This window comes from Plecotus auritus (assembly GCF_963455305.1).
Source record: "Plecotus auritus genome assembly, chromosome: 9".
Taxonomy (NCBI): Eukaryota; Metazoa; Chordata; class Mammalia; order Chiroptera; family Vespertilionidae; genus Plecotus; species Plecotus auritus.
The window spans coordinates 41,836,728-41,855,637 of record NC_137783.1 but is presented as its reverse complement, the minus strand read 5'-3'; the positions used below and the strand labels follow the sequence as shown (position 1 = coordinate 41,855,637).

The 18,910-nt window shown below is 39.7% G+C and overlaps 2 protein-coding genes across 4 annotated transcripts in view; one reads left to right on the top strand and one right to left on the bottom strand.

Annotated features, from left to right (window-relative positions):
* The window catches only part of LRRTM3 (leucine rich repeat transmembrane neuronal 3), a 166,750-nt gene extending 163,851 nt beyond the window's left edge, over positions 1–2,899 (bottom strand). The window contains exons 1-2 of the mRNA XM_080687957.1: positions 2,315–2,899; positions 422–1,953 (exon numbers count right to left, since the gene is read on the bottom strand). Coding sequence (XP_080544083.1) covers positions 422–1,953; positions 2,315–2,318 — 1,536 coding nt within the window. The 5' untranslated portion in view covers positions 2,319–2,899. The remainder of the gene's footprint in view (positions 1–421; positions 1,954–2,314) is intronic.
* The window catches only part of CTNNA3 (catenin alpha 3), a 1,399,627-nt gene that overhangs the window by 583,698 nt on the left and 797,019 nt on the right, over positions 1–18,910 (top strand). The gene's annotated exons all lie outside the window — the stretch shown is intronic.

Here is an 18,910-nt window from a genome sequence, read left to right as displayed (position 1 = left end):
CAAGTACCTGGGGTCATTCCCTTCTCCCTGGATTTGCCAGCAAACTGCAAACCTCCCAGAACTGTGCATCTGGTTCTAGCGGAATAACAGCAGATGTGGGGGATTAATTGTAAAAAGAAGTTTTATCTGTAAACAGTGTGACGTTAATGGAATCAATAAAGGGTCTGACACAATAGGCATTATGTTAAACCAGAGTTCAAGCTTCACATTGATTGTGGTATTTAAGTTTCAATGGGTGCATTATGCAGGAGAGGAAAGTGACCAGTGTTATGAATGTACTAAAGCGGACAGGGGAGGACCTTGCCAGCAGAGGGAGAGGGAATGGGAGGGGGCACCACGTTCCCTTTATAGTCACCAGAGTTCAATGAAGCACCACTTATTGCCCAGCTTTTAAGAGCGCTTTTATCGCAAGGGTTCATACCTCACACTCCCTGGAGCCCGATTTGTTATAGGTGCAGGGTCCCGTCCCATTCAGCAGCATCTCACTGGTCTCCGTGTTGGTGGGTTTGTAATCTACATAAAATTCCTGGGTGCTGGGATTCATTTGCTTTAGGGACTGTCTTTTCTTTTTCCTGTGCCTTCGCATGAGGGAGCGCTGCTGCAGCTGCTTCATGCTGGCCGGGTACCGCTTCCAGGACACGTAGATCACCAGCAGGATGACGAGCACGGACAGGAAGAGGGCCACGCTCCCTGCGATGATTTTATGGAAAGAGATGTGCTCCGTGTCAGCATCGGTCTCTGGGCTGGGCTCCGTGGCCCCCACCGTGGGGGGCAGAGGGGGCTTGCTCTCGTGCTTCGGCCTGGGGAGCTTGGGTTTGAATGTGGGCTTTGGAAGTGCCCTGGCCAGATCAAATCTCTCCGTGGTACTTTTGCCACAGATGCTGTAGTTCTTCACGGCATCGATCACATTGACTCCCTGCAGCTCTTTGGGACTGGCGCAGATGATGGTATTCTCCCTCAGGCCTTTAAAACTTTTCAGCCAGTTCACCAGGGAACAGATATTTCTGCTGCATTCCCATATATTCCCGGCAAGACTGATGTCATTGAGGGATATCCAAGAATCCAAAATCTCTTGACCAATAAATGTGAGCTTGTTGGAATCCAGGTTGAGGCGCTGCAGATTCGGGACACACTGGAAGACACTAGGTCCACTAAAAGCTTCGATCTCATTGCCTGATAAATCAAGCCTTTGTAATGAGCTCCAGGTCCAGGACATGGTCTGTCCTATGACACTGATTTTATTCCACTGCAAGTACAGGTTCTGAAGGCTCACCAACCTTGGGAAAAGGGCCAGGTTGAGCTTAGAAAATTGATTGTGCTCCAGGTGAAGTTCTTTGAGTCTGATCATGCCAGCAAAGACATTCCTGGCTAAACTCCGGATCCGGTTATATCCCAGGTCCAAAAGTTCCAGGTTGCGGCAGTCCTGGAATATTCTCACAGGGATGGTTCTCAGGGAGTTCGACCTCAGATGTAAACTCAGCAGCTTCCTCAAGCCCCGAAACTGCTCCGATCCCAGAGTATGCAGCTGATTATAGGACAGGTCCAAGTTCCGTAAATTGGTCACAGGTCTGAAGGTATTGTTGAGAAAATAGGAGATCCTGTTGGAACTCAGAATCAACTCCTTGAGTCTGCGTATTCCATTGAAAGCATTCTCATCAATATTGCTGATATGGTTATGGTCAAGGTACAGCCAGGTGAGCTGGTTGAGCCCTTTAAACTGATTGTACTTAAGTTTTTGGAGGCTGTTATAGCGAAGGGACAAACCTAAGCAGCCAGCAGATATACTTGAGGGGATCTCCTGTAATTTCTGAGATTCACAATATACCATTTTGCCTTCACACCTACAGCCCTTAGGGCATCCTCGTTCAGCAGAAGAAAGCATTGTCAGTAAGACAGTAGGGGCTATCACCAGTGCTACAGCTGATCCGCTCAGTAGCCTAATTACATTGAAACCTGAAAATAAAAACAACTTAGAAAAGTTATCCCCCCAAAAAAGAATTCATTTCTTTTTTAATCAAGCAAGAGCAGGCATGTGTTTTCTTTTTTAAACATTTAAATCTAGATAACAACATTTCACATCAAATAACCATCTACTTGTCATTTAAAGAGAATTGCCTCAGGGTTTTGGTTGTTTTTTTTTTTTTTTAATAGTTAAGCAAGAAACGTGTTCACTAAGCAATTGAATTTATAGTCTTAGAGCAGAGCAAGGTAATCTCTAAAATAATTAAGGCAGAAGTAATACACAGACTAGAGGATTCTTTGTTTTTGTTTTGTTTTTTTTAAGGAAGGAAAGAAGAAAAATGACAAAACATACCCATCCTTTGTATTGTTCAAAGGTCGTCCTTAGGTCTTTGCTTTGGCTTAGGGGGCCACTTGCGTGACAGCCCCTGTCAGTTGCACTGTAGTGAGTCAGGGCTTGCTGACACCCAGGAAGAAAAATTGGACCCCTTGGGAGATGGACCGATTTCGGAACATTATTCTTTGCCAGCCACGCAGAACACTCCAAGAACAAATAAATCCCAACTCCGCATTTGCAGCAAAACATCGAAATCTTCCTAGGTAATAGGATCTTCATGGATATTACGTTTTTGCATCTTTACAGGTTTTTTTTTGGGGGGGGGGAAGCGGGGGTGTTAAAAAAAACTGGCTTCTACAATTTCTTCTTATCAGGAAGCATGATGTATTCCTCCCGGCGACGTGGGGCTACCTGAGCTGCCACATCTGTATTCCAAAGCCCAGCATTTCTGGTGGTGAGCACCCCGGTCAGCCACAGAGCTGCGTTGGAGCCCGGAAGGCAGGAGAGCCCGGGACCGCGCACAGGCTCAGCTCACTTCTGCAGACTGTCATTCTGAAGGCTGCTCGGACTGTTGCTTTGGTTCCCGTGAATGCAGTCTTATGTAAAGCTGCCCCCAGTGGTGAAGAACATTATGGGCATGTGCAGAAATGTCTCTCTTTTATCTTGCAAATGAGCAGGCTCTCGGCTAGAAAATGAATGATTGTTTTGGGTGGCTCAGTAAGAACTGAATGGTCACCATAATCAATAACGAGCAGCATTTTCTGTAATTTCCAAGACTTGTTTTACAATTTGGCAATGTCTTTATTTGTCTGCATCTACTTATTCGCTAAACATGTGCTGCCCGAGTTTTTCTGGAGCTTGACATTAAGTTCACAGACCGAACGTCAATTTTTCTTAACCTCAGCGTGGGCTTTGAACCGAGGTTTAGACGATGATTTACTGAGCTTTTCCCAGAGAAGCATTAGCTGTCTGCCCACTTGACCTCTAGGAGTGACAGTGATTATATTACGCAAGGTGTCTCAGGATGCTAGAGCACATACATTTTGTAATGGAGGCGTTAACGAGTGACACGGAAACTCGTGTGTCCAAATGCCTTTCTGGTTTTCCCACAAAATATATCATCGGTTTAATAGCTTGTGGCTTGGTTTGTTGTTGTTTTGGTTTTTGTCTTTTTTTTTTTTTAATTAGAAGAGAAGTAAACTATTTTTAGTGTGAATAGAAGAATCAAGAAATCATTAGGTTCTGTTTATCCATGCTGCTGCTATTTATTATGCTAATAATATTTGAGCACTTTCTAAGTGCTTTGTGTGGGCTATCCTGTTTTATCTTTAAATAGTATTATGATGGTCCCATTATAATCTTCATTTTAAAGATGAGGAAACTGAGACTTGGAGAGATTACTTGCTCAAGGTCATAGAGCAAGCACGTGGCAGAACTGAGATGCAGAACGACACCTTTGTTATGCTTGAACATGTAACTAGATGATCTTGCTTCAACAACATGGTTATCTTCATTTTAAAAATGACTAAAATGAAAATTAGCCTGATTGAGGCATTGGGGCAGGACAGCGGTGGTTAAAAAAAAAAATCCTTCCTAGAATAGGTTTGTATAAACATTTTTGGTATGCGTATTTTTTAAAAATATATATATATATATATATATTTTATTGATTTTTTACAGAGAGGAAGGGAGAGGGATAGACAGTTAGAAACATGGATGAGAGAGAAACATCGATCAGCTGCCTCCTGCACACTCCCCACCGGGTATGTGCCCGCAACCAAGGTACATGCCCTTGACCGGAATCGAACCTGGGACCCTTGAGTCCGCAGGCCGATGCTCTATCCACTGAGCCAAACCGGTTAGGGCTGGTATGTGTCTTTTAAAGAAGTATTATAAAACTTAAGGAGGTGCAGTTTCATCTAGTGATTAAGAACATGGATTTTTGCACCTAAATTCAAATCTTGTCTAAAATTTACCAGCTATGTAACCTTGAATAGGTTACTTATCTTGTGTATGCCTCAGTTTTCTCTTCTACAAAATGGATGTGATAACACAAATTCATTTCATAGAGGGTTGAGATTTAAGTCATCTTAATATCTTGAAAGTACCTAGAATAACATGTGGCATGTTATAAACCTACATTAAGCTATTATTTGAACCTCAACTTTATTTGAATATCAACTGATATTGCATGTTGTTTAGTATTAAATATTGACTACACCAGTGGTCGGCAAACTGCGGCTCGCGAGCCACATGCGGCTCTTTGGCCCCTTGAGTGTGGCTCTTCCACAAAATACCACGGCCTGGGCGAGTCTATTTTGAAGAAATGGTGTTAGAAGAAGTTTAAGTTTAAAAAATTTGGTTCTCAAAAGAAATTTCAGTCGTTGTACTGTTGATATTTGGCTCTGTTGACTAATGAGTTTGCCGACCATTGGACTATACCAACTGTCATTAACTCACAAAGAATTACTTTAATGAATATTTTTATATTGTTCACAATGAGTTTCTGAAATTCACTCAGTCTTGCCTTCTTTGATACCTAGAACAGCACTTGACACATTATAGATGGTCAATACATATTTATTGAATAAAAAATTTTTATGGGGGGTTACAAGTATATTCAATGTAGGATAAGCTGGTAATGTAGTGCTGGTTTTGTGTACATGGGATTGGTCCCTGCAGAGTTCCTCAGCCAGTTGTGATTGGATACCATTTTGGAGAAAGTTTTTTTAAGGAATGTGGGTGAAAAGGCAAGAAACTGGGAAGTGGAAACATGTAGATGGTCAACAAGTGATCTTCACTTTTCATGTAGATATCTTGTGTCTTCATAGTTAAACCATAGATTTCATGAAAATAGTAAACGTACTTTTGAATATTACCTTTGGCATATCACAACTTTTATCATATGACATCCCCACTGGGTATTGACAATTTGTATCTACTGTATTAGGAAAAACTAGAGGGAATCACATTTATAATTCCTCTCTTACGTCTCTGTTGTTTGAAAGCCTCTGGCTTTTCTTCCCACTTCTCTTGCTTCTCCATGGGCAGTAGCCATCAAGATGTCTGTTTCACCTAATAGTTGCACAGGGCCCCTCTAGGATGACTGGAGGCCCCATCCACTTTGTGCTGCTTATTCTTTTCTCATTCCCTGATGACAGAAGCACAGAGGAGCCCACTGAGAATGTAATTCTCGCACTTTGCTTTTTCTGGGAGAAATCATGGATTATTTACGGTGAATGACATTCTCTGCTGTGCTACACACCTTGCCCTTAGTTCTCATTTTTTTCTGATACCTTGGCTTCTGATATTGTCTGACGCCATAGTTCTGACTTCACATTCACTCTTTAGATCTCATAATTGGTATTTATGTTGGTCTTTTCCTCAATGTGACCAGTAGCCATTTTTGGAGCAGATCTGATTTCAGGCACTTTATGTGACCCTCACCTTGGCAGTAGTCCGTAAGCTGGCATCACTACCAGGCCTGTCCTAGGTCAAGGTAATGAAGTGCCCGAAGAGGAAGACCATCATGATATCCAAAATAAAATAATGCAATATATGCATGATATCCAAAATAAAAATAATACAATAATGCAAAATAAAATAATGCAATTCTAAGCCAGACTGAATACTGGGGGCTGTAGAAATTACTCCCAAAACATAAAGTAGCCTCTCAAAAGAAAAAAAACAAAACAAAACACCACCACAACAAGTTACATTCTAAAAGATTTTAGTAATTTGCTGGTGTACTTTTATTTTTTTAAATATATTTTTATTTCATAGAGGAAGGGAGAGGGAGAGAGAAATAGAAACATCAATGATGAGAGAGTATCATTGATTGGCTGCCTCCTGCACACCCCCACTGGGGAGCAAGTTTGCAACCCAGGCATGTGCCCTGACTTGGAATCTGTGACCTCTTCGTTCATAGGTCAACACCCAACCACTGAGCCACACCACTGGGCTGCTGGTGTACTTCTCAAAGTTTATCCTCCTTTCACTCATTGATTGTCATGATTATTTCTGGTTTGCCTCTCAACAGAAGGAAAATTACAGTACAGAATATATTTAGCAAATTTGTTTGCACCTGATACCACATACAGAACAAACCATAAGCTACCCGACATTTTAAATTTCCCCAATTAATCCAGGGCGTTAAAGATTTATGCAATTATAAAATGTAAGTGTCATGTATCTAAAGGCTTTTTATTATACTTACAGTACTTCATATTGCTTAATATGTTTTGTTTAAATTAGGTAAATGAATCCAAACTCAGTATATAATGCAAAATTTCAGACCAATATGAAACTGAATTGCCAAATATAAATTTAGAAAGTTAGGATGTACTGATCCTATCTAATAAATGAGTGATATGCAAATTGACCATCACTCCAACACACAAGATGGCTGCCCCCATGTGGTCAAAGATGGCTGTCCACATGTGGACACAAGATGGCCACCACAAGATGGCCAGCAGGGAGGGCAGTTGGGAGAGACCAGGCCTGCAAGGGAGGGCAGTTGTGGGTGATCAGGCCAGGAGGGGAGAGCAGCTGGGTGGGACCAGGCCTGCAAGGGAGGGCAGTTGGGGGCGATCAAGCCTTCAGGGGAGGGCGGTTAGGGGTGATCAGGCTGGCAGAGGAGGGAAGTTGGGGGCGACCCAGGCCTGCAGGAGAGAGCAGTTGCGGGGGACCAGGCCTGCAGGGGAGGGCAGTTGGGGGAGACCAGGCCTGCAGGGGAGGGCAGTTAAGGGTGACCAGACCTTCAGGGGAGGGCAGTTAGGGGTGATCAGACCTTCAGGGGAGGGCAGTTAGGGGTGACCAGGCCAGCAGAAGAGGGCAGTTAGGGGCAATCAGGCTGGCAGGGGAGCAGTTAGGCATCAATCAGGCTGGCAGGGGAGTGGTTAGGGGGTGATCAGGCTGGCAGGCAGAAGCGGTTAGGGGCAATCAGGAAGGCAGGCAGGCAAGCAGTTGGGAACCAGCAGTCCTGGATTTTGAGAGGGATGTCTGACTGCCCTCGTGGGGTCCCAGATTGGAGAGGGTGCAGGCTGGGCTGAGGGACACCACCCCCATGCACGAATTTCGTGCACTGGGCCTGTAGTATGTTAATAAATGGGTTGGCCTCAGAGGTTTCATTTATTTAAAAAGTACATGGTTTGGGTACCCATTATGTACTAGACACTGTTTCAGACACATGGAGTACATCAGTGTATAAGACAAAGATCTAAGCATACAATCTAAAGAGGTAAGATGGACAATAAAAGTAAATAAGAATTACATATTATTAGATCATACATACTATAGAAAAAATAAAAAAGGATAGGGAAGCCCTAACCAGTTTGGCTCAGTGGATAGATCATTGGCCTGCGGACTGAAAGGTCCCTGATTCGATTCCGGTCAAGGGCATGTACCTTGGTTGCGGGCACATCCCCACTGGGGAGTGTGTAGGAGGCAGCTGATCGATGTTTCTCTCTCATCGATGTTTCTGACTCTCTATCCCTCTCCCTTCCTCTCTTTAAAAAATCAATAAAATATATTTTTTTAAAAAAGGATAGGGAAGATTGGGAGTGTAAAGAGTGAGGTGGGTTGCAATTTTAAATAGGATGATTAGGACTATTAAGAAAGTGGCTTGAGTAAACCCTTGAAGGAGGTGAGGTTGTTAACATTAAATATACTAGTACCGGGGTCGGCAAACTGTGGCTCGTGAGCCACATGTGGCTCTTTAGCCCCTTGAGTGTGGCTCTTCCACAAAATACCACGGCCTGGGCGAGTCTATTTTGAAGAAGTGGCATTAGAAGAAGTTTAAGTTTAAAAAATTTGGCTCTCAAAAGAAATTTCTATCGTTGTACTGTTGATATTTGGCTCTGTTGACTAATGAGTTTGCCGACCACTGGACTAGTATATGGGGAGTGGCCAGTGCAAAGGTCCTCAGGTAAGAACAGAGAATATGCTCAATGTACAGCAAAGAGGCCAATCAATCTAGAGTAGGGAGAACAAGGGGTAGAGTAATTGGAGATGAAGTCAGAGAGGTACCAGGTACTGGACCATGGGGGGATTTGCACACCATTCTCAGAATGTTGGCTTCATTCTGGAGAAAACTAGAAGCTGACTCAATGTTTTATGCAGAGTAAAGATAAGATCAAGTTGCCTATTGAAAGGATCACTTGTGCTGCTGTTGTGGGAATAGACTCTAAAGGACAAGAAGAAAAGCAGGGAGGCCAGTAAGGAGGCTATTGAACCAATCCAGGAGAGAGATGATGGGGGACTTGGGTCAGCATGGGAGCATTGGATGTGGTAAGAATTGGACAGATTCTGGGTGCATGTTTCGGTAAAACCAACAGGAGTTTTCTAATGGTTTAAAAGTGGAGGTACAGGGTAAAGAGAGAAAGGTAAGATGATTCCTAGTTTTATGGGCTAAGTAACCAGAGGGCTTGGTGAAGCCCTTCACTGCTTCCATGGGCCAAGTGTTGGGAACAAAATCAAGAATTCAACACATTTGAATTAAATCTGGATTTTGCTCTCATTTTTCTTCAAATTTATTATGAGACTTTAATTTAATTTTAAAATATCTTCTTGATATTAGACCTCAAAGAATGATGATGCATTTAAAAATATTTCATTAAATGATTAGCAAAATTAGCCACTACACAACAGCAAAACAGGTTTCTATTCAGATGGCCTAGACAGAGGCAGCATGTTTGCATATGGGCTGGAGGACAATGGTACAAAAAACCTTGATGAAATTGCATGAAGAGCAGATAGGGGAACATTAGGACTGAGCCTTCTAGAAAATAACTTTGGTAATACAAAATGTCTTTCTAAAATAATGTAGAGAATGACATATACTTTTTATTGCATATGCCAATTGACATTTAGAATTTGGAACTGATTATGGCCAAATTTCTTAGGGTCTCAGTTTGCTTATCACAAAATGGAACTCACAAATCTCTAAGGCATTTATTTAGGATCAGTGTTTTTTTAATTCGTATGTAAATACATCATAGACTATAAAGTGCTATAAAATATTTCTGGAGTCAGAGTAGCTATGAGAACATTATTTTTCCTTTGATTCTGTCTAGGTTCTATGCTCATGTGTATATACTACAATGAGCATATATCAAGGAGTCACTGATATGACCAAAGGCAGAGTGAGAATACTAATACTATTTAAAAATTCCTCAGAAACCTTTCTACTACAGTTTTAATAACAAGACTATTTATCGTATGGCACACATCATTGACATTCTGTGTTCTTGCTCCTAAAGTGCTTTCACCAATAAATGCATTTGATCCAGATATTATAAAAAGCTTAATGTTTTTTACTTAGTTATTCTGTCATGTAATAGGGTTTTCAGAATGCCATCAGAGTTTCCTGCAGCTATGGAAATGATTTTTTTTTCATATCTAGTTGGTTAGAATACTCATATGCATTTGTTCAGTTGTAATTATATCCCGATCTTTCATCAGAGCATTAACACATTCTGAAATATCCTTGGTTTCCATCTGCTTGCTTCAAGGGGTCCATTAAAAACCCTGTCTGGTCACATATGGTTTTTAGTGAACATCTCTGACTTAAATAAATGGATGAGTAAAGTTCCAGGTCTGATGATTAAAATGGTTTCTCAGTGTCTTTCTGGAATGAAGCAAATTCAAATGAATGAGACCTCACAAGGTTATCTAACACATATCCCTCCCCCTCACCTGAAGAGACATTTATGCTGCAGCATCAATCCATAGTCTCAGGTTTTATTACATTTCTCACTGTCTCTTCTGCAGGGGTAGCCCTCAGCTAAATTGGGGGACAGGAAAAAATAATCTCTTAAAGTGTAACACGTAGAGGTGGACTATATGACTTTGAGGAAATAACTGTTTTGGGGTGTATTTTTAGTGGAAATTTAAAAACACTCAAAAGTAGAGAGAATAGTATAAATAACATCAACTTAACAGTGATCAATATTTCACTTATTTTGTTTCAGCTATCCCTGCCTCCCTTCCCATATACACATATTTTTTTGGAGTGTTTTAAAAGCAAACCTCAGAAATCATGTTACTTTAGGCACATATATATTTTAGCATTTAGCTCTAACCAAAAAGACTTTTATTTGAACCATCTGGCATTAGTATACCTAACGAAATTAACAATAAGTCCTTCAAGTTCATTTGTAGTCAAGATCTAGGCAAAGCCCGAACATTGCATTTGGTTTGCATGTTTCTGAAGTCTCTTTATTTTTTTAATGCCATTGATTTGTTGGGAGATAACAGGTCATTTGCACTGTAGCTTGTTCCATGTTCTGTATTTGGTTGACTGCTGCCCCTTCTGTCATTTAACTTGCAAAGAGGCAAACATGTGCAGCAGGAGTCCATTAATTTAAGCAGAATATCCAGCCCCAAATGGATACTTGGGGCACCTTTCACTCTTGGTAGCAAATTTAAGACTTGCAGAAATTTTAAATAATAAAAGATTTAGAGCTTGAAGGAAAATATGTACTTTTATTATGTGGTATTTATGCTACTGGAGAACTGAGTAATGGGATCAACTGGCAAGGTTGGGAACAAGGATTTAATATTAAGGATTTAATATCAAGGATTGCCATGAGTCCATGTTGGTTTAACTTTCATATATACCAGTATTTCTGTTCTTCACTTCCCATTGTACTTGCCTTTTTATCTATAGTCAAACCTGCTAATTTTTGTATTGATATTGAGGTACTCTTATAACAAAAGCTCAAAAACATTCCTGTCAAAAGAGCAGCTATGAAAATTCATATGTAGTCATTTGTATTGAGAGAAATCAGTTTTCTAGCTTTAAATTTAGAGCAAATTCCATGAAGGAACATGTGGTACCGGAGCCACAATGTAAAATTTATACTCCTATATATATTCCCAAATTTCTTGTAATTTCTCACAGAAGAACAAAGGAGTTTTAGACAAACGTCTCTTAACCAATTTTACACCTTAATATTTGATGTTTTACTTGACATGGTTGGCTGTGCTTTGAATATAAAGTCAATATTGTTTAAATGGTATCGTAATAAACATTTTGCTGTAGCTGCTTCACATATATTCTGATGTAACAGAATTTTTTAAAGAAAAATTTCTGTGTTTGATCATTTGGGCTGCTACAACAGAATATAAACTGGGTAGCTTATAAACAACAGGCATTTATTTCTCACTGCTTTGGAGACTGGGAAGTCTGAGATCAGGTGAGGGCCTGCTGCCTGGTTCATAGACCCTGTCTCCCCTCTGTGACTTCACTTGGCAGAAGGGGCAAAGGAGCCCGAGGGCCTCTTTCAGAAGAGGCTCTGCCCTCCTGACCTACTCACTCCCAAAGCTCCCTCCTCTAAATACCATCACTTTGGGGATCAGGTTTCAACAAATGAATTGGGGGAGGGGGCACAAACATTCAGTCTATAACATTTTCTTTATATTGAAAGCATTGTGCATAATAGTTTCAGCTGAATTTAGTAGTCTATTTTTTTAATTTGCCTTTCTGAAAAATATATCAGCATTAAGAATTAAATTTCCCAACAACCAGGCAGGGAAAAATAATAGAAATCTTGATTTGGATAAAAAAGCATAACGTTCCATTGGTTAGTTCTGTTTTTGTTTCGGAAATAATAAGTCTGATTTTCTTTTTAATGTTATGCTGCAAACCTAAGATATATTACAGTTCTGAGAGGAGAGAAACCTTGCATAGGATTGCCGTGTAGTAGCAGGGAATAGGAGTCTGAGCGTCCTTATTTTACAATAAAATGTATCAGTCTATTTGAGGGCTCTTCAACTGGGCTGGAGAACCCTTCTGTGTACTAATGCTTAATCCTGACTGAGAAGTAGTTCCCTTTTAGTGTGGGGAATGCTTAGGATGGATCCCTTGTGGCTAACAAACAGAGCCCCCATGTGGCAAAATTGTGATTTAGGCAGAAATTGACTTAGTCCCTGGAAACAAATGCCACGGGTCCTTAATAAAAAGAAAATATCTGGTACTGGGTTGAGAGTTGTTTTATTCAACAAATATTTGTCAAGCTTTTACACTGTACTTGGTGCCGGGGATGCAGCAATGAGTAAGACAAAGCACCTACCATCAGAGGACCTGCATTCTAGTTGGTGAGATAATAGAAAATAAACATCTTAAACACGCATTACAATGTCCACTAGAGATAAGTGCCATGAAGAAGAATAACGGAGGATAAGAGCTAGTGACAGTTGATAGAGGGTCAGAAAATCCCTTTCTGAAGACTTCACATTGAGAGCAAGTAGAAAGCCACGCATGTAACTCTCCGCCCTCTCAGATACCATCTCTCTGAGCTTTTTATTGATCACAACCAAGACCTGTACAGTGGCTTTAGGCAGTCACTGCTCCCCCTTTGACAATGCAGCCCAAAAGTGGACATACAATATTCTCTTTTTGGAGCAAGTAGCACAGCTGAACGTTTAAACAACATTTGAAGAAATTGAAAAAATTAAGAAATAACACAGAGAACAAACAGAAACATGACTGATGAGTCTTCACAGAGTTGGCTTTTAGACCTAGTTTTCTGATTGGGGGTTGGCACCCGGAATATTTGCTTCATCAGATGTGATGCCACTCACTCACAGACTGTCGCAGGTCATCAGTCATATCCCACAGTAAGCCCAATGTTCACACCTGAGTTACACACAGTCAGTACAAAGAAGTTTTCTCCCCACGTGCCTCTTTACCTTTTCCTTGGTGATTTCCTTATCTTCAGTTCTTTGTCCCTAGTGGCTATGGTGACCCTCCCCCACTTTTTTTGTTAGTCCTCACCCAAGGATATTTTTTCCATAGATTTTTAGAGAGGGAGGGGGAAAGGGAAGGAGAAGGAGAGAGGGAGAGAGAGGAGAAAGAAGAGGAGGAGGAAGAGGAGGAGGAGAGGAAGGCACATGGATTGGTTGCCTCCTGCACATGCCCAACCAGGGCTGGGGATCGAACCTGCAACACTCTAACCACTGAGACACACTGGCCAGGGTCCCCTTTTTGTATATTTTTTTTCAACAAATGAATTGCATGCTCTTAGCTGATAATAGCTTATAGTATTAGCTTTCTCAGTGTATTTGAAATTTAATAGGTAACTCTGAGAAATGGAAAATATTAAGGAATCATAGAGAACTAAACGTTATGTACATAGTTTGAAAAGCAAATAGAAGGCTTGTATTGAAAACACCCATGCTTGCTTCTCCTCAGCTTCATCAATTACTCTTTATTTCCTCCTCATAGTATTTCTGAACTTTGTTGATATTTTTACTTTTTGCTATTATAACTGAAGATATAGTATATACTCTTTCTCAGTTCCCTACACCCTATGTTAATATGGTATTAAATAAATAGACAGTATTTAACTTAAAATGACTGTGCAAGCAATAATGCTATTGGTTTAAGTAGGGCATTAGGTTATGTTTCCATTTGCATTTAATTTTTTGGTGTGTGTTTTTTCAGTTAAGAAATGCTCTCTCTCAAATTTGTTTAATTTTGTCTATACCTACTGTTAGTTGTCTTTCCCAATACTTTAAAAGATTTGTCAAGTGCTTAAATTTTCCAAACAATCAATTCAGATAGTCCCTTCTGTCTGCAGCATTCCATGTCTCTGCTCCAATATCTAATCACAGCTGTTAATCTCATTCTCCCCTTCACAGTCTCCAGGTGTGATTTCCCGTTTCTTAGATCCCGTACATTCATTTTCTCAGTGCACCGCTCATCTTGTTCAAGCATATCCACTAGTAGATTCCCAAGAAAGGGTGTATGTGAAATGAAAATCATGTCGGAATGTTTTGTATTTATGGATTAATAGTTTGGCTGTTTGTGTAATTCACAATTGGAAATCGTTTTTTCTCAGAACCTTTAAGCCATTGCTCCGCTGTCTTCTCACACCTGCTCTTGCTGTGGAGAAGCAGATGCTATTCTGAGTCCCACTCCTTTATGTGTAATCTATTGTTTTCTCATTGGAAACTTTTATGATGCTTTATTTCCCCTGGTGTTTGGATATTGTACAAAGATGTATTTTGTTTTGGGCCTTTTTTCATTTGGACCTTTTAAAATGAAGACTTGTGTCTTTCAGTTTTTGTCAATTTTTTTGTCTTTTTTTTTTTTTAAATTACTTCTGCTAGGTGAAGTGGTGTAAATAATGTTTCTGTAAATAAAGGAACACGCTCATGCTCATTCATTTATGCATTGTCTAAGGATGCTTTCACCTTGCAATGGCAGAGTTTAGAGACTGTGAGTCCTGGAAGCTTACAATATTTACTGTGTCCATTTACAGAAAAGGTTTGCGGACCCTCCCCCTGCCTCCAGTTTAGGTGATCATATTTGTTATCTCCGGGAGCTCTTTTAGTCCTCTTTTCTCCTTGTTCATAGCATACTGCTTTAGCTTTATGAAAGTAACATCTTCTCTCACTCTGAGATAGTATATGAGGTGTTTTGGTCATATACTGCCTGCTACAATGTCACTGTTTCCTTTGAGGTAATTTAGAGTTAGTTCTTTTTGGACTATTTCTTGTTGGAAGGTTTTCTCAAATGTTAAATTTCTTGTGTGCTCATTCAGATTAATGAGTGAGGCACTAAAAGCCGAGAGAAGGTTCCTTGTGTGTGGGCAAGGGTTTGGCTTGGGTTTTGTGGTAACAACATTAAACAGTGAGCTTGCCTTTCCACTGGGGAATCTCAAGATGCATAAATACAGTTTTTTTCCCCGGAGAAGATGCTCAATCTCCAGCATTGGACCTAGAGGCTACCAGTGATCTAGGGACAAGGCAGGGCAAGGATGCTGAGGTCCCCGAGTTCATTATGTACATTCTCCTTCAAGTCCTCCTGTTTCAGTCCCAAGCCTCACTAGGTTGTCTCATATCCTTAGGTCTGGCTTCTCATGTTTGAATTTGCCAGGAAATAGACTTTTCCTCTTTTCTGTTGGAAGAAAGAAGTAGTGTATTAGCTGAAGGTGACTTACATAACAAACTCCATAGACTGGTGGCTTACGCAACAGAGATTTATTTCTTACCGATCTGAAGGCTGGAAGCCAGAGACCAAGGTGCCAGTGTGTTTGGGTTCTTGGTGAGGTCCCTCTCCCTGGTGTGCAGATGGACACATCCTTGCTGTGTCCTCACATGACCGAGACATACATCACCTCTCACGAAGGCGCCACCTTCATGACCTAATTACCTCCCCAAGCCCCACAGCCAATACCATCACACTGGGGGTGAGGGGCCCTGCATATGAATTTGCAGGTGGTAGGGGTGGGGTAGGGGGTACACAAACATTCAGTCCATTTTGTTTTTTTGGTGTGAGGTTGGGAATCTGGCAGTTAGTTAATTACTCTCCAGGAAGATTTTAAACCAGTCCTCATACTTTTAGTGACCTTTACCTTCTGGAGCATCTCAAGACTTTTCTGTACAATGTGGGGTCCCCCTTCAGTAAGCAAATACATTGTAGCTTTCTTGACTCTAGTCATGTATCACATATTCTATGTTTTCAAAAACTATAAAAGCATTCATCCATTCTTATCTCCTCTTTCCCCTCATTTGTATTCATTTATCATTAAATGAGTTTTGAGGAGGAAGAAGCAATAAAAGTGTGCACTCAATCTGCCATGTTTCAGATTTTAATTTCTCATGACGGAGTTTAGACATGGCAGATAATGAATGAGAGGGGGATGGGAGAGAGACTGGCTGAGCTGTTACACAAGCCAGGGTGTAGCCCAAGGTTAGACATGGAGGGAAAGTTCTTTAATATTACAAGTGAGCTGCTATCCTCCTGGTAGCTCCTGTCTCCAAGGAGAACTTTTAACCAGTATCATTATAAGGTCTCTGACTGTGTACGTATTTCTCTATATGATCTTTTAAGTCAGAAGAAACTTGGGTATGTTGTATTGACTGTGGCTTCCTTGGCTGTCCAACTCAGTGTGTGTCCACTATTATTTTATTAACTCTTCTGGGGGTTGCAATTGGAGTATCTCCCCATTTGTTTATTTATTTCTGAACTTTGAATCATCACTTTTGTGAGGTTCCTCCCACATCTTCCTTTTAGCCTAGACCAACCTATTCATTTCTGCAAGCCAGCAGCCACAAAAAGTGCTAGGGAAAAACATATTTTCAAATACCATTTTTGTGTGTGTGTTTATATCTTGCTGTGGATATTGAGGGAATATACTTGGTGGAATAGAATGACTTTTCAGGCCATAATGTTCGTTTAAGCTAAATCTTCTCTAGTAATCTATATTCTGTATTTATTTTAACTGTTTGCAAATTTAGACATTTTTCAATATGTATAAATGTGTTAAATTTGCCTAAGCCCAATGTCTGCTCAAAGGAATAAGTTTGTAATTTTATAATGAAGTAGAAATCATAGAATTGAATGTATATGTTTTCTTAAATAACCAGGTTTACTCTGAATTGAAATAAAGATGTTTTCTCACCTTTTTTTGGTATCTAGGTGTGATTTCAATTATTATCTCTTACACTTTAAAATAAATTTTCAAATAGAAAAAGATATACTTTGCTGTTTTCAAACTTATGTTGTGATTTAATAGTAAAATTTTGGAAAAACCTGAACTTGATATATGTATATATGACATGTGAACTTGAAATATATATGTGTGTGTATATATTTGTGTGTTTACATCTCTAGGAAGTAGAGCTTCATAAGTAAATATAATATTTTAAATAGGCAACCATTTATTTATGATCTAAGTTTGTATCTTCTGATAAGCCAATATAGGCCTCCATTTAAAAACTGGGAATAGCTATCAAAATCACAAAGTCATGTAAATTTCTTCTAATTGTCTATATTTGAGACCAGACTTCTCTTAAAGGCAAAAAGTCTACATTTATTTTATATTTTTTCTCTTTATAGTATTTAGTTAAAGTCATTAAAATATTTTTGATTTTGAGTATATGATTTTTAATCTTTATGTTTTCCTTCTGAGATACTTTTAAGAGATGAAATAACTGGATCAACTTGAGTTGAATAGAGATCCTTTGACTCTACTTGTATTTTTATAACCATTCTGTCTTCTTTGAATCTAAACCAGTCTTTATACCATGTGAAAAACAATAGCAGATATTAAAAGATCATTTTTTTCTAGTCTTGTCTAGATTTATCCAGACAACTAAGACTTAAAATCTATTTTTTTAAATATATTTTTTATTGATTTTAGAGAGGAAGTAAGAGGGAGAGAGTGATAAAAACATCAATGATAAGAGAGTCATTGATTGGTTGCCTCCTGCGCACCCCTTACCGGGGATCAAGCCTGCAACCTGGGCATGTGCCCTGACCGGAAATCAAACCCATGACCTCTTGGTTCATAGACTGATGCTCAACCACTGAGCCACGCCGGCTGGGCTTAAAACCTATTTTGTTAAATAGAAATGAAACAAGTAAGTCTTCAGCTAAACTATTCCTTAAGTTTGTTTCCATCCTGTTATAAAAGCAATACATATTTATTATAAAACATAGGAACCATTGTTTCACCATTCAAAGGTAATCCCAATTAATATTTTGGCAACTATACATATTTTTTATTAACTTGAGTTCAATGCATCACATTGAAAACATTTAAAATTTCTTCTACTGTTGGAAAATTTGTTTATAGAACACTCTTTATTGATGTTGAATTATTCAGGCTCACCTTTCCCTAACTTCCATATGTAAATTATTGGCTCTGAAAAGGAAAGAAATCACTAATATTCTAATACACAGTTTCTCTCTCACATGGCCACCATAATCTCTTAAAATCTTAATCTTAAATAACATAAACCTTTTATTCCATTCAAAAGGACAAAGTAAAGAGAAAAAAATATTGCTTTCTCCTCTTTTGAGATTTGGTTAGTCTGTAGTAGAATGGCCTGAAGATCAACACCAGAATGGGTTTCCCCTTCCCTAAAACACTTCCACCGATTTGGTTACATTTTTGTCATGACTAAACCCCTTGAATCAGCTCACTGTCACCTCCAGTTAAATAGCAGACTCATCTTCATGACACACAAGGTTCTTGTGATCTGATTCATTTTATTGTGATAAAACTAGTCATCAAGAAACATAGGAGCCTCATTGAAGAAGGCCTTGTAGCTTCATCCCAGTGCCCTGCACTTTGCTGTTCTCCATTTGTGTATCTATCTTGGCCTCCTCTGTTCTGCCTCAAAGCTGTAACTGATTTAAGGTTCTTGCTTCCTATGGAGTTGGTTTGCCATAATATCCTCAGTGCCTATACACTGCATCCTGATGCTTCCAGCTTCATTGCAAATAAGCTTATTCTTTCAATACTTTTGACTTTATAATTCTAGAGAAGACTGATCCTTTTGTACTGTGACACCTCATCTGGCACATCTGGCTTTTGAGTCAATTTTTCTTGGATGAGGTGATCATCCTGAGTCTAATCAGGTATGATAGAGGGTTGGCGATTATGGTGACATTGGTAGGGTCATGCTGTATCAGCCTTGGCATGTGCTTTAGGTGGCACTAATTACAGTTATGAAAGACAATGGGTGCAACCTGGTACCAAGATCCTTTACTATCTGATTGAAATCTACCTTTTTTCATCACTTCTACTCACTATTCAATATGCTATGCAACCTATAATCCAGGCATACCCAGGTATTTATCTTTCTCTGAACAAGCCA